The 12872-nt window shown below is 45.3% G+C and overlaps 1 protein-coding gene across 1 annotated transcript in view; it reads left to right on the top strand.

Annotated features, from left to right (window-relative positions):
- Positions 1-3793: 3793 nt before the first annotated feature.
- UNC13B (unc-13 homolog B) overlaps positions 3794-12872 on the top strand; it is a 219650-nt gene continuing 210571 nt past the window's right edge. The window contains exon 1 of the mRNA XM_051642006.1: positions 3794-3871. Within this exon, the coding sequence (XP_051497966.1) occupies positions 3850-3871 (22 nt within the window). The 5' untranslated portion in view covers positions 3794-3849. The remainder of the gene's footprint in view (positions 3872-12872) is intronic.

A 12872-nucleotide genomic window follows, 5' to 3' on the forward strand; every position in this document is an offset into this window, starting at 1 on the left:
TCTTTGTCCAGAAAGCCACATAGTTTTGGTTTGTGTGTGAAGATTACTGTAGTGCACTTGCTGCACTATGTTTTCCCCCTTTAATTCAGTAAAATTCTCTGTTAAAAAACAAACAAAACAAAACACTGATGATGAAGTGTACTGTCTGTAGTACCAGAGCACGCTGCCTGCTGAAGAATTTAGATTCAGTTTGCTACAGAAGAATTTGGGGCTTTGCTTATAGGGAACTATTTGTGAACCTGAAACTCCCTTTTGTGGATTTATAGAAACAAGACCTGGAAAAACTGTTCAAGTGGCTGAGGACAACACAGGAAGTAATGGGTTTTTTTCTTTTTCTATTGTACTGGTTTTTATCACTAAACTATTTTTATATTTATGACAAAAATACCCAGAGGAAGAACTAGAAAAAATAACAGAGAAGGATGCATTTGGGGAGTGTCACTTTAGCTGGGAAAACCTAAGGAATTGGATTTTGAGGAGTAGGCACAATTTAGAAGAGGGTAGTTCTACCTTGCAAAAGTGTTGCCAGTAGCGTCATGTTTTTTCTTCCAGCCTATTTGAAGTAGAAAAGGAGAAGAAGACTGGACAGATGGAGAAGTAACCACTGTATTTGGGAGTTAAGAGTTATAAAAATAATCTCTTTTGATTAGATAAAGACTGGTAAAACACTTGCATCTAATTAGACCTCAGAACTGCAGAGAATTCGCAACATCTGTGATAAATCCCAGCCTTTGCAGTTACTGCTGGTAGTCAGATGATCTCGTTCTGGCTACAAGATGCTTACTTGACTGCCATGCTTGCTAATAACACCTTACTATGATGTTAACATGCGTATGACATTATCTGCCCTTCATGAGGCAATTTCTGTGTTATGGCAGCATTTACCAGCTGTGGGCAAGATAGGGGCTTGCTGTACCAGGTGCTGTGTGACACAGTAGGTGACGATCATGGCCTTGAAGGCTTTAATTTTTGAATGAGGACAGGCAGAGCAATGGGACAAGGCAGAGGGAAAGGAGTGTTTGTGACAGGATTGTGTGGTTCTGTCAGAAATTACCTCCTGCACAGTTTTAGGAGTTTGCATTTGCAAGGAGGCTGCAAAGGAAGGCGGGAAAGGAGAGGCATCACAACCACTCAGGGACCCCTGAACAGGGGGATGCTGATGGAAAGCTCTGAGGTTCTGATGAATGCAGAGGAGAAACGGAGATCTGAAACGGCTAGGGATTTTGCATCCTGCTCTAAGACACCTGGGAGATAAAAGACTTTTTTAGGGCAAAATACTAATGTCTGCTGCAGTTGACTGAAAAGCCAGTGTTGTGCCCAGCCCATCAGGGGTGGCAGGCTTTGATGAGGTACAGCCAAAATGCAGAGGTCGATGTGCTGGAGCCCTTACAGTCTGACACTGCTATGCTTGAGTAACACATGAAAAAGCAAACCACAGTTTTGAGGTTAGTGGCATTTCAACAGCTCTGAAACCAGTTTAGGGTCAAGGAGATTCCTTCCCCGCCTGCCTGAGCTCTGGCACTTGCAGGTCCCTGTGCTGATTGTCCACATTCACACTGCTAAGTGGAAGAGCTCCCAGTCCCTCGAGACTGCCCTTGGTTAACACCTTTAGCACACAGTCTGCTTGTTTTTTTTGCAAGAACGTCATGGTTTGTCCTTTCAAGTGGTCCCTCTTGGTATTTCAGAGAAGCTTTACAGACATTTTTTGACACATTTCCTGGATACACTTCTGTGCAGCAAACATAAGTGCAACAAAACACACTGTGCTGAACAGAGGAGAAAAATCCTGTCTAGGTCTGAAGTTTGGGAAAGTTAGTATCTTTGAAACACCCAGCTAGGGCTGTTTTTCTCTACCCTTTGTGCAGATTTTTGAGTTAATCTAAATGACAGCGCAGCAGCAATTGCATTTTATGATATTGTGCTGTTGAGTTTCAATATCAGCAATTATTTGTTTCTCCTTGGATCCTCTGTTTGGAACCAGAGATACATTCTTCAGTGTTATGGTTATTTATAGGTTGGGATGAAGCAGCACTAAAAGCATTAGAGGCCATCAGAGAAAATTACTAGAACCAGGCCCAAGGGAGACTAAAGGGTGGATCTCCCTGCAACAGGCAGCAAAAGCTATGAAACACCCTGTCAGATGATGAGCATGAAAGGACTTAGCAGGGGGCTGAGAAAGACCAGACAAGCAGAGAGATGGACTGTGGATTACTAGCCATCACAAACATGTCAGGTTCAGGAAACCCTCAGAGCTGGCAGCACCTTGGAAGTGGAAGGGTACTGAGGGAGAACGTAAGTCACAATATAACACCTGCTTGTTCTGCTCCTGAGCTTCCTGAAGTGGTTGCTTGTGGCTTTTGCTATATAAGGGGACATGGAGGGCTGCTGCTGCACATCAGTCTGGCCTAGGGTGACAAACCAGAGCCTGACCAGGGGCATGTGGAGTGTAAATGATGGGAATGACTTCCCCAAAAGACACAGGCAGGATGCTACACATCCAGTAAGTACTCATACTGTGAAGGAGCAGAACAAAAGGGAGAAAAGTAGACCAAAAAAATAGAGGTAAAGTACAAAAAAGCCCCCAGCCAGGTACAGCTCTCTCTTTCCTAAGCTGAGACACCTCCAAGCCAGGCTTGGGCTGCAGGAGAGGACTATCGATCCAGCCTGCCCGGGTCCCTCTGCAGGGCCTTCCCACCATCAGGCACATCAACACTCCTGCCCAACCTGGTGTCATCCACAAGCTGACTGAGGGTGCACTCAGTCCCCTTGTCCAGATCATTGGTACAGACATTAGACAGAACTGGCCCCAGCGCTGAGCCCTGCGGAACACCAGTGGTGACCGGCCGCCAGCTGCACCGAACAGTCCTAAAACCACAGAACGTTTTGGGCTGGAAGGGACCTTAAAGATCATCTAGTTCCAACCCCCCTGCATGGGCAGAGACACCTCCTGCCAGGCCAGGCTGCTCCAAGCCCATCCAGCCACCTCGTGAACACTTCCAGGGGCTGGACTTCCACAGCTTCCCTGGGTCACCTGTGCCAGTGTCTCACCACCCTCACACTAAAGGATTTCTTCCTAAAGTCTAGCCAAAATCTCTCCCAGTTTAAAGCCATTACCTCTCACCCTATCACTCCCTGCCCTTGTCAAAAGCCCCTCCCCAGCTTTCCCGCAGCCCCTCCAGGCACTGGAAGGTGCTCTAAGGTCTCCCCGGAGCCTTCTCTTCTCCAGGCTGAACAGCCTCAACTCTCTCCGCCTGTCCCCAGAGCAGAGCTGCTCCAGCCCTCCCATCACCTTCATGGCCCTCTCCTCTGGACTCACTCCAAGAGCTCCACGTCCTTCCCGTGTCGAGGGCTTCACACCATTCCAGAGGGGGGGGGTCTCATGAGCGCGGAGGAGCAGAGCGGCCCCGGCCGGGGGCTCCAGAACTGCCCTCAGCACTGCAAGGGGAAGGGTCCCACCAGAGCGGAGCGGAGCAGAGGGGGAGAATCCCCCTCCCTCCACCTGCCGGCCGCGCTTCCCGCTGGCCGCCCTGCCCCGCACCTGCCCCGCACCCGCCCCGGGCCACCCGCCCCGCTCCGCCGCTTCCCCCGCGCAGCCCCGGGACCGCCCGGTTGCCATGGCGACGTGGGGGGGTGGGGGGGCGGCGGCGCCCCCTGCCGGGCGGTGCGGGCAGCGACGGCGGCGCTGCGGGAGGACGCGGGGCTCGTCCCTCCCTTCCCGCCCCGCCCCGCCCCGCCCGGCCCGGCCCGGCCGCCCCGCCCCCGCTCCCGCCCGACCTGTGGCTGCGGGGCGGCATGAGGAGAGCCGGGGGCGGCTGGCGGGGCCGCAGCTGAAGCGCGGCTGCCGCCGCCATGTCGCTGCTGTGCGTGCGAGGTGAGCTGGGGAGGGGGGTGGCCGCGGGTCCCGAGCGAGCGGGAGGAGAGTGGGGAGGGTGCGGCGGGGCCGGGGCCGGGAGCGGCTCAGGCTGGGCCGCCGCGCTGCCCCGTCCCCCGCCGGGGGTCTCTTGGTTCATCGCTGGGGAGAGGCGAGCCCGCCCCACGCCCCTGGCTCCCCGGGGAGCTGCCGGCCCCGCACCCGCTGCAGGCTGACCGCGTGTGCGGGGCTTGGGGCGTCCGGTGTGGAACAACTTCTGTGTCTCGGAAGAGAGGGGACGAGGCGTCGCGGTGACCTCCCGGCTCAGACCGTGTGCCCACCCGGGGCGCTGAAGCCCCGGAGGGAGCGCAGCCGGGCTCGGCGGCCACCGGCCCCCCGGCTGCGGTGCCTGGTGCTCCCCGGCTGCGGTGCCTGGTGCCCCCCGGCTGCGGTGCCTGGTGCCCCCCCGGCTGCGGTGCCTGGTGCCCCCCCGGCTGCGGTGCCTGGTGCCCCCCCGGCTGCGGTGCCTGGTGCCCCCCGGCTGCGATGCCCGCGCCCCGCTCCGGGCGGCTCTGGGAAGGAGGAAAGACGAGCGAGTGAGCAGGTGCGGTGCTGAGGAGAGGCGATCCCGCCCGCTGCCAAAGCCCCGGGAGCGAGGAGGAGCCGTGTTTGACTTCGGGAGCTGGTTTGAACACGAGTGGAAGCGCTGCTGCTGCTGCTGAGTGAAGCCGTGCTTGCAGGAAGCAGGTGGCTGTCACCGGCTCCGGTGTGGCAGTTCTCGCTTTCTGTGTGCTCATTACAATATGCTTTATTATTTTAGATACATCGCTAATTACCTTCTCATCCCGTTACCAAGCCTCATGCCCTGGCTGAACAGGTTGCTGAAAGGCGGTGCTTCCTCTCGCAGGCTGGATTATAGTGCTGGCAGCTCGCTCTGTGCCTCTCGTTTTCAATTCCTTGCTCTCTTTGTGCCAAAAAAAAAAAAAAAAAATCCCTGGAGAAAACCGTCTGCCAGGGCTCATGCTTCTGGGACGTGCCTGCTGTCAGTGTTCTGCACGGAACGCTGTGGTCACAGGGTGTCCCCGGACGCCAGCTGTGCCCTGAGGCTTAGAAGTATAGTTTTAATGTTCTCAGGTCCTTTGCCAGGTGTGATTAAAAAAAAAAAAGCAGCACTGGTGTGCTGCTGACAGTTTAGCTCGCATCAGCTGATTCGATAACAGCTCTTCGTCCAGCTGTTTGTCACCTTTTGGAATCAGAATTCTTCGGTTGATGATGGTGTTAATAAAAAGATACCAGGAGATTGTCTTCAGTGCGTTATTCTAGGGAGAGTGCTGTTCTTGAAGGAGAGTGTTTTTAACGTGAGTTTCAGTGTACTAAGCATCTGTGGTGTTTAAGGAGTTAGGAGAGGTGTACAAGGGTAGAGATTGTCATAAAAATGTTTTTGGTGCAGTTCTGTGCCAACTGAAGCACGTGTGTCTGGTCGGCTTGTCTGTTTTGAAGGACTGTATGTGTTTATGGCTCATCTGCTAAGGGTTGTGAAAGAATGTGAACTGGATGATTGAGTTGCTGAAAATGTCTTGCCTCTTCAGAGTTTTAATTCTTCATCTGTAAATTCTTTGGGACAAAAAAGGGTGGTGAGACACTGGAACAGGTTGCCCAGGGAAGTTTTGGATGCCCCATCCCTGGAAGTGTTCAAGGGCAGGTTGGAGCAGCCTGGTCTAGTGGGAGGTATCTCTGCCCATGCAGGGAGGCTGAAACTAGATGATGTTTAAGGTCTCTTCTAACCCAAACCATTCTATGATCCTGTGAAAAGTGTCTCAGCAGCCTGGAATGATGTGCTCTGGTGTCTAGCTTCCTTCTTGTTTATGTGTAAAGAGCTAAAGAACAAACTTAAAGTGGCTGGTGACTGTGTGTGGTGGAGAGATACTGTGAAAATTATGTCTTCTGTTTCCATATGCTGTGCTAACATAGAAAATGACAGCAGTAACTTAGGTAGATGGTACTAAACAACTTTATTATAAGAATGCAGAATACAGTTGGTTTACTGAACTTCAAGTAACATGTTCTGTGAATAGTCCTGAATGAAAGAGTGAACTGACGGGATCTCCCAAGTATGACCCGTTAAATGTAAAATGCAAGTATGCTGAGGTAAAGCAGTCTGAAAAACAAAACATATACCAAGAGCAGAGGTAAAACAATAATTTTCACAGCAAGGAGAGAGCTCCATTAACTGTCACCTTTTTCCTTAGCTCTGAAATGAATTTATCTTGCTGAGAAAACAGTGCAGCTCTTACTAAGAAGGCTAGAAAAGCTGCTCTTCTCCCCCATTAAAAATGGTGTACATGTAACACTGCGTAGTAACATGGGGTTGGATGCTGTGGACCTGAGATTAAAAATGAAAAACAACAACAACAAAAAAAAACCGTGAAAGAATTGTAGGCGATTGGGACACTGTTAACAGCCTCTGAATTGCAGTTTAACAGATAAAGGGAAATGTGGAAAAACCTCTAAGTGGCAGTGTAACAAGAAGCCTGGCAGCCAGAAAGATAGTGCTGTAATTCATTGATTTATTTTTTTTCCCCTTGAATTATACACATTAATAGTATTTTAATGAATGGCTAATCTGAAACAGTGCACACAACGTTTGAATGCTGCCTTTGTTCCTGAAAAAGCTACTAGCTAACATATGTGGCTTCTTGATCTTATGGTTAGTGGTACATTTCTTTTACATTTTCTTCTTAGATAATGAATCAGGATTTTTTTTTTTTAATTTTTTTTTAACATTGAGCTGTATCTGCCATAGATGTACCTCAGAGAAAATCTAAGGTATGGGGAATTGTGAATCTGTGCTTACTTGGCAGAATTTAGAGGGATGTGTGAAGTGAGCCAGTGGTAAGAAGCATTTTAAGGGATTCTCTTGGAGAAAGAGGATATGCAGAAGGTGTAAGTGAAGTGAAGGAGAAAACACACCCTGAATATTACATGATCGAGGCTTTTAGAAGAAACCTCTTCATATTTTGATTCTATTGCTCAAGTGCAAAAGAGATTGCATGTACTCCTTTTTAGAGCAGCTGTGTGTGGATTATGTCTGATAATCTTCTCTTGGCATAGTTTGCTTTATTACTTTGCGTTTAGTGTTGTATTTGTGGAAATAGCACATACAAAACTAATCCCAGTGAAGCAGTCTAGGTTTTCACATCAGTCTTGCCTCATAAACTTTCTTGGCCTTCTCTCAGAAGTCTAAATTTTACCTCCGATCTTCAACTTAATTAAATTTCTTCTTCTGATCTATTTATTCTTCTGATCATGCCTTCTAATTACAGGTAGAAATAACTGCTCTCTCAGCCCAGCTACCACGGCTCATCTACCAAAGGAGGACTCTGCTTTGTCTGCAACTCTTGCTATCTCAGAATAGTAATGGTTCTCTTCTAGTTTTCCTTTCTCTCTGCTTCATAACAGCTTCTGCTGTGTCTTCAGTGCCTTTGTCTTCCTAGCTTCTTGACATAACTTACCCATCTGACAGTTAAAATTGTGTCTTTCTCAAGTCTTCCCTGTCAATGCCTGAAATGTTTTGCTGTTGCAAGGATACTGGCAGTGGGGCTTTCGCCTCCTGCATGTCCATGATACCTGGCTTGGTCCTGTGGGGGCGAGGGCACCCTGCTTCTTTCTGAAGTACTTCTGCTTTGGGGTCAAATCTGCAGTATCTGAGATTTGGCTGCTTGAGGTATGTAGGAGATTGAGTTAGGTGATCTCTGCTGGTCATGAACTCTAAAATTTTAAGTTGTTGATTGCTGTGTGACCTGGTGCCTGGTGGTTAGGGACATTATTTATTTATTTATTTTTCCCTATAATTTATCTTGCTGCTGCTCTGAAGAGTTAGATACCTGGTGATGTTTCTGGTTTGTCAGAATAGCTGGAGTGTTGGAATGCTACTCAATGAACTTAACTGTGCATTCCTGTATTGCTGGCAAAATTTGGGTTCTGGTACTTGTCTGCCAAATCAAACACTCTTGAAATCCAAGTGAAAGAAGCAAACAGGGAAAATTGATGTTAACTGTAACAAAAACATTTTTTTTTCTTGTGGAGTACTTAGAAATATCCATAACTAGAAGCCTGAAAGTTGTATGTCAGGGCTTTTTCTTCGTATTCAAAGGTTTTTTTTTTCCTCCTGATGCAATTGCCTCAACTTACTTCTGTGTTCTCTGTAAGGCTGAATGCAGTGCCTCCAGCTCTTTCTGTCTCAAGGGTGAAGGTCTCTAGCTGGAGCTAGACGCTTGTAAATAGTACTCTTACCAGTAGGTTAGTTATATTTCTGTGTTGTGACAGTATTCTGAAATGGTTGCAAAATTGAAAAAAAACCCCTGCCTATCTCTGTTGTTTTCCATTTTGACCTACATGAAGAGCGGTATAAAAAAGCAGTAGCAGATGTAGAGGTGGGGTAAGGAAAAAAAAAAAGTAATGCTTCACAAAGAGTTTGCTAAGTAAGTATTATTAACTCCTTTTCTTTAGTTGCAAGTAGTCAAGAAGCTACATGTATATGTAGTGCGGAACAAAATAAAATGCAGTAGCAAAAAGAGTCTTTGCTACTAAATAGGCTTCTCTGAGTCTTAAGTTTGGGTTTCATAAAGCTGTAATTGCTGGCTTAATTGGAGAGAAAATTAAAGTTTTCAAGCTTCTTCTCTTGTTAAATGATAGGAATGTGTAAAACTACAAACCTGATGTAGCTTTTGAAGCACAGGCAGTCAGTCATACATTTTCCTCTTTCAAGCCCTCACCTCTTCACCTTTGATGTCCTCTCTGTTGATTCTTTCATTCTGGGATCTGCCTGGTCAAACTTGTTCAAGTTGTTATTAACATACTGTTTTAGTATTCATTGAAGTGCTGGTTTTAATCCAAACACTGAAATATTCTCATTTTGAACTGTAACAGTCTTAAGAGCTAGTTGAAATTTACACAATGGCATATGCAGTCCAAGCAAACAAAACTGCTTTTTAAAATCCAGGACCTCACTTCAAATATTTGACTTGGAGGCATATAAAATGCATATGTCTGATGGCAAATGATCCTCTTATAAATTTCTTTTCAAATTTCCTCCTATTTTTTTTTTAAATTTTTTATTTATTTTTTTTTTAAAGCCTTGTGATCAAATTTTACTTGATGATTTGATAATGCTTTCATCACTCGGTGAAAAATGTTCTCAGGGCTTTTCCAAGAGATCTTAAACCAGACTTACGTGCCTAATGACTCCGGCGTTTTCCTTCAGATAATTTGTTGTGTGGTCTTACAAATTGGGAGCTGCTGTGAGGGTTTGTGTGGTCTTTCCTTATACTGCCTCTTCGGTAGGAAAGCCTACTAGTACTTGGCATTTTCTTGGTGTGGAAATACGTGAAATCAACTTGCTGTTTTTGTCTCTTGTTACATAGAAAGACTTCTGTTGTCTAAAGTCTGAAAGGTTTCTTTTTAGCATTTGATTTTGCTCCTCTTTGCAGTCTTTTTTTTTTCTTGCTATACTTCTAAAGTTTCTGCAGAAATTAAATTTGAATTTAATATTCTTGTGTTGATGTCATAATCATTGAATGGAGAACTTAAAGCTGCTTTATTCCTGTTGCCAGCTCGTGCTTTTCCGTGCCTGAGTTAGTCATCTTTGCCAAAGTCTTTGCTGAAATAACACTTTGCTTATCTACTGTGACCTGTAAAATTTGGCAGGTGCTTTCTGTGATATGGATTCCTGTTCTAGAGGCATATCCTGGGTGTTCAGATCAGATCTCTGCATGGACTAGGATTTCAGGTGTATTTTCTTTTCACTTATGCCCTTCTTACACCTACCTAGGTTGATGTGTAAAATTTTCTTTTTTATTATTTGCCTCTTCAATGGCTTTTGTGTCCTGCTTTTTGTACATGGCAAATGTCCAATCTGAGAGGGAAAAGATTGAAACATGGCAGGCATTAATACTGGTATTTGGGATACCATGACTGGCTTCTCAAGTGGCTAGCCATTTCTCTTTCACTTGCTTTCCAGGATATTATGCCATTTTACACATTAATGAGAATATCCTATGCTGGCAAGTCATACGTCTCAATTTTGCATGTTCTGCCTTTGTAGTTTGGATAAGTCTTTCCAAACCCATGTTGAATAGTAAGCATCAGTTTTTCAGAAGTTTAACTTACATGTTGATTGCTGAATATTAGTTTTTTCAGACGTGTCTGAGGAGCTCAATGATCTGTAGGTACATGTCCTCCTGCAAGCATACCCTTACACCTCAAAGTGTCATACTCTGCTTTCCTTGGATACTGTTTTCTAATCTCTCGGGATGCATTCTTGATTAATTTTCTAATATTTGTCCTCAGCTTTATGAAACTAGCCCCCTCTGACGTGTCCCTTGTGTATTGCTAGGGATTGTCTTCAGAAAAGCTGTGTTGTATTTGATTTGATTGCAACTACTGCGGATAACTTTAAAATTATTTTTTTGTAAAAGTAAATAATAGTAGGGATCCAAAATAGTTCTTCTATTTAACACTTTTTGAGTTGGAATGCTCTTTACAAGTTGTAAAAGAATTGAAGAATTACTGGCAGGCACATGAACTCTCCCATGTTTCTTAATTTTATGCTCTTTACCTGTAGTTGATAGTTTAATGAAAAAATGCAAGTGAGGTTTACCTGGTGTATCACAAAAAGCTGAGATGCCAATGTCTTTCGCCAGGCTTTCAAACAAATTCCTTAATGTCCTTTTAAGTTATTTTTCCTATTTTAACTTTGAATTTCAGTTGAATTAATTACGTTTCTAGCTAACAAATAACACATGGGGTACATGTGGTGTTAGCAACCTTTTCCTTCTTGTACAGAGTGGAGTGCAAGACCTGCTGTGACTATGGGGTTCGTCAAGTTAGATGATGAAAAGTTTTCAGCTGGTGAATTATTTTGACTGGTGCTGGTTGAACTTCATGAACACTGTGTTATGGCATGGATTTGTACCCTGCTGTTGTGGAAAGAAATTGTAGCATGGTACTTGCTGTTTTGCTGTCTCTCTGACAGCTAGGTGAGGGCATCTAAAAAATGAAACACTGCCAGCTAATGATTGTGATTCAGTTTATGTTCCCTGTAGATCACAGCTCTCGAGTGTCCATGTATTCATCCTTTTATCAGATGAGTTGGGGTGGGATTGGGAAAGAACGGGAAGGGAGCTGGGTGCCTGCATTCAACATGGAAGTGTCTGTTTGAAGGCCTTCAATTTATGGAAGTCCTATACTGAGAGAAAATTAAATGGAGGTGGTGCCAGGCATATATATGTATCACTCAGCCCCTTTGCAGGATTTACTTCTGCTGGCCAGGCTTAAACTTGTAAAAGTGTTAACGTTGCTGAGCAGTGTTGCATGGCTTAGAAACTGTTGAAGAGATTAAAAATCCTGATTTTTGTTCCCTTCTTGCTTCTCTGTATTTCTGGAGTTGGGATATTTAGAAACATAAAGGTGTGATCTCAACAACCTTGTGCTGACCTCAGACCTCTGATCCTCTCATTACTACAGCTGAGCATCTCTTGTGAATGGAAAGTGAATTGGACTGGGATGACATGTCTGACAAGGAAGTGTCTTGTTTGAGATAATATCAAGCCTAAAATTGTTGGCAAGTCTTGGAAGAAGTTTGGCTTCCAGTCTTGACTGTGTGCCTTTAAGGAATATTGGTTTTAACCTTATTACCTAAAGCTCCTGTGACTTAACTGTCTTAATTCTTTACAGCTAAATGCTCTGCTAAACCGACGCCAGCATTTCCACCATGGAGTCTTAATTTTTAGGTATAAAATAACTGCAGAATTATACTTGGATATACTTGTATCGGATATTGGCACACTCAATGCTTTGTTTCTCAGCTCAGGGCAGTGTAGTAATACTCCATTTATGAAACATCATGAAAATAAAATTACATGCTAAAGAACTTCTTGGGTCATCCCTCTGTCCAGATGAAGTCTGCAACCTATAACCAACCTGCTGTTATCTTGGTTGGACACTCCTGAGGAAAGGAGTCTGGGTCTGGAGTTAGGTACAGTGGCCCATTAAACCCTTAATTCTTGTCAGCTTCTATGGCAGCACAGTGGTGCAGGCCATATGGCAAGGATGCAGGTGTGCTTTAATAAGGCATAGTGAACTGAGGAAGGGACTCCATCATCTGGAACCTGTTCTGGAGGATGATATAGGGTTGTTGTCCAAGGCCTGGGCTGGGTCATGGTTGGTTGGCTTGAGAACAGACAAGGGTTGTTGCTTGAACTTCTGTGATGTTGTAGCCAATCTCTCCTGTGTAGTCCTGCTGTCTGGCATTTTTTGTGACTTGGTGTTACCAGACATTCTCCTCAGCTCTACCAGGGCAGGCCTTGAGCTGAGGAGTATGGTGGGTAGTGATGACATGCACAGGGAACAAACCCCAGAGTCAGGGACTGATTTGAGGCCTCATGTGCTGCTGAAGGTGCACTGTGCTTCTAAACCTTCACAATGCATTTTCCTGGCCACCTGTTTTGACTTGCCATAATTTTTGGACTTGTCTTAGAGTTCTTATTTCTTGTGTCACTGGATAGATGATCAAGGCCAGACAGCTTTGTAAACTTCAAGCATGGGGAGCTTTAGTGTACTCTGCTGAGTATCAGTACCCTGAGTGTCAACAGAAGGTTACCATAAGGCAGTTTTTCAGCAAATTAATGACAAAACTGTTCAAAGACTGCTGTGCAAACTGAGTTCTCTCAGAGTGTAGTGAGATTTTTTTAAAATTGCTCTAAAATATGTTTTAAGGATATTTCAAAACACTTCCATATAGTCAGGAGGTGATAGAAAGGCTAGGCAAGAAGAAACTGAATCAAATTTCCCTTATGTTGTAAACTAAAAATTTTGGCTTAGCAAACACAGCAGTTTCCAAGAAATATATATGTATGTATCGTAGAATAACAGAATGCCAGGTTGGAAGGGACCGCAAGGATCAGGGGGTCCAACCCTTCTGGGTACTGCTATAGTTTATATGAGGTGACTCAGCACCCTGTCA

Source organism: Apus apus, chromosome Z, assembly GCF_020740795.1.
Source record: "Apus apus isolate bApuApu2 chromosome Z, bApuApu2.pri.cur, whole genome shotgun sequence".
Classification (NCBI taxonomy): Eukaryota; Metazoa; Chordata; class Aves; order Apodiformes; family Apodidae; genus Apus; species Apus apus.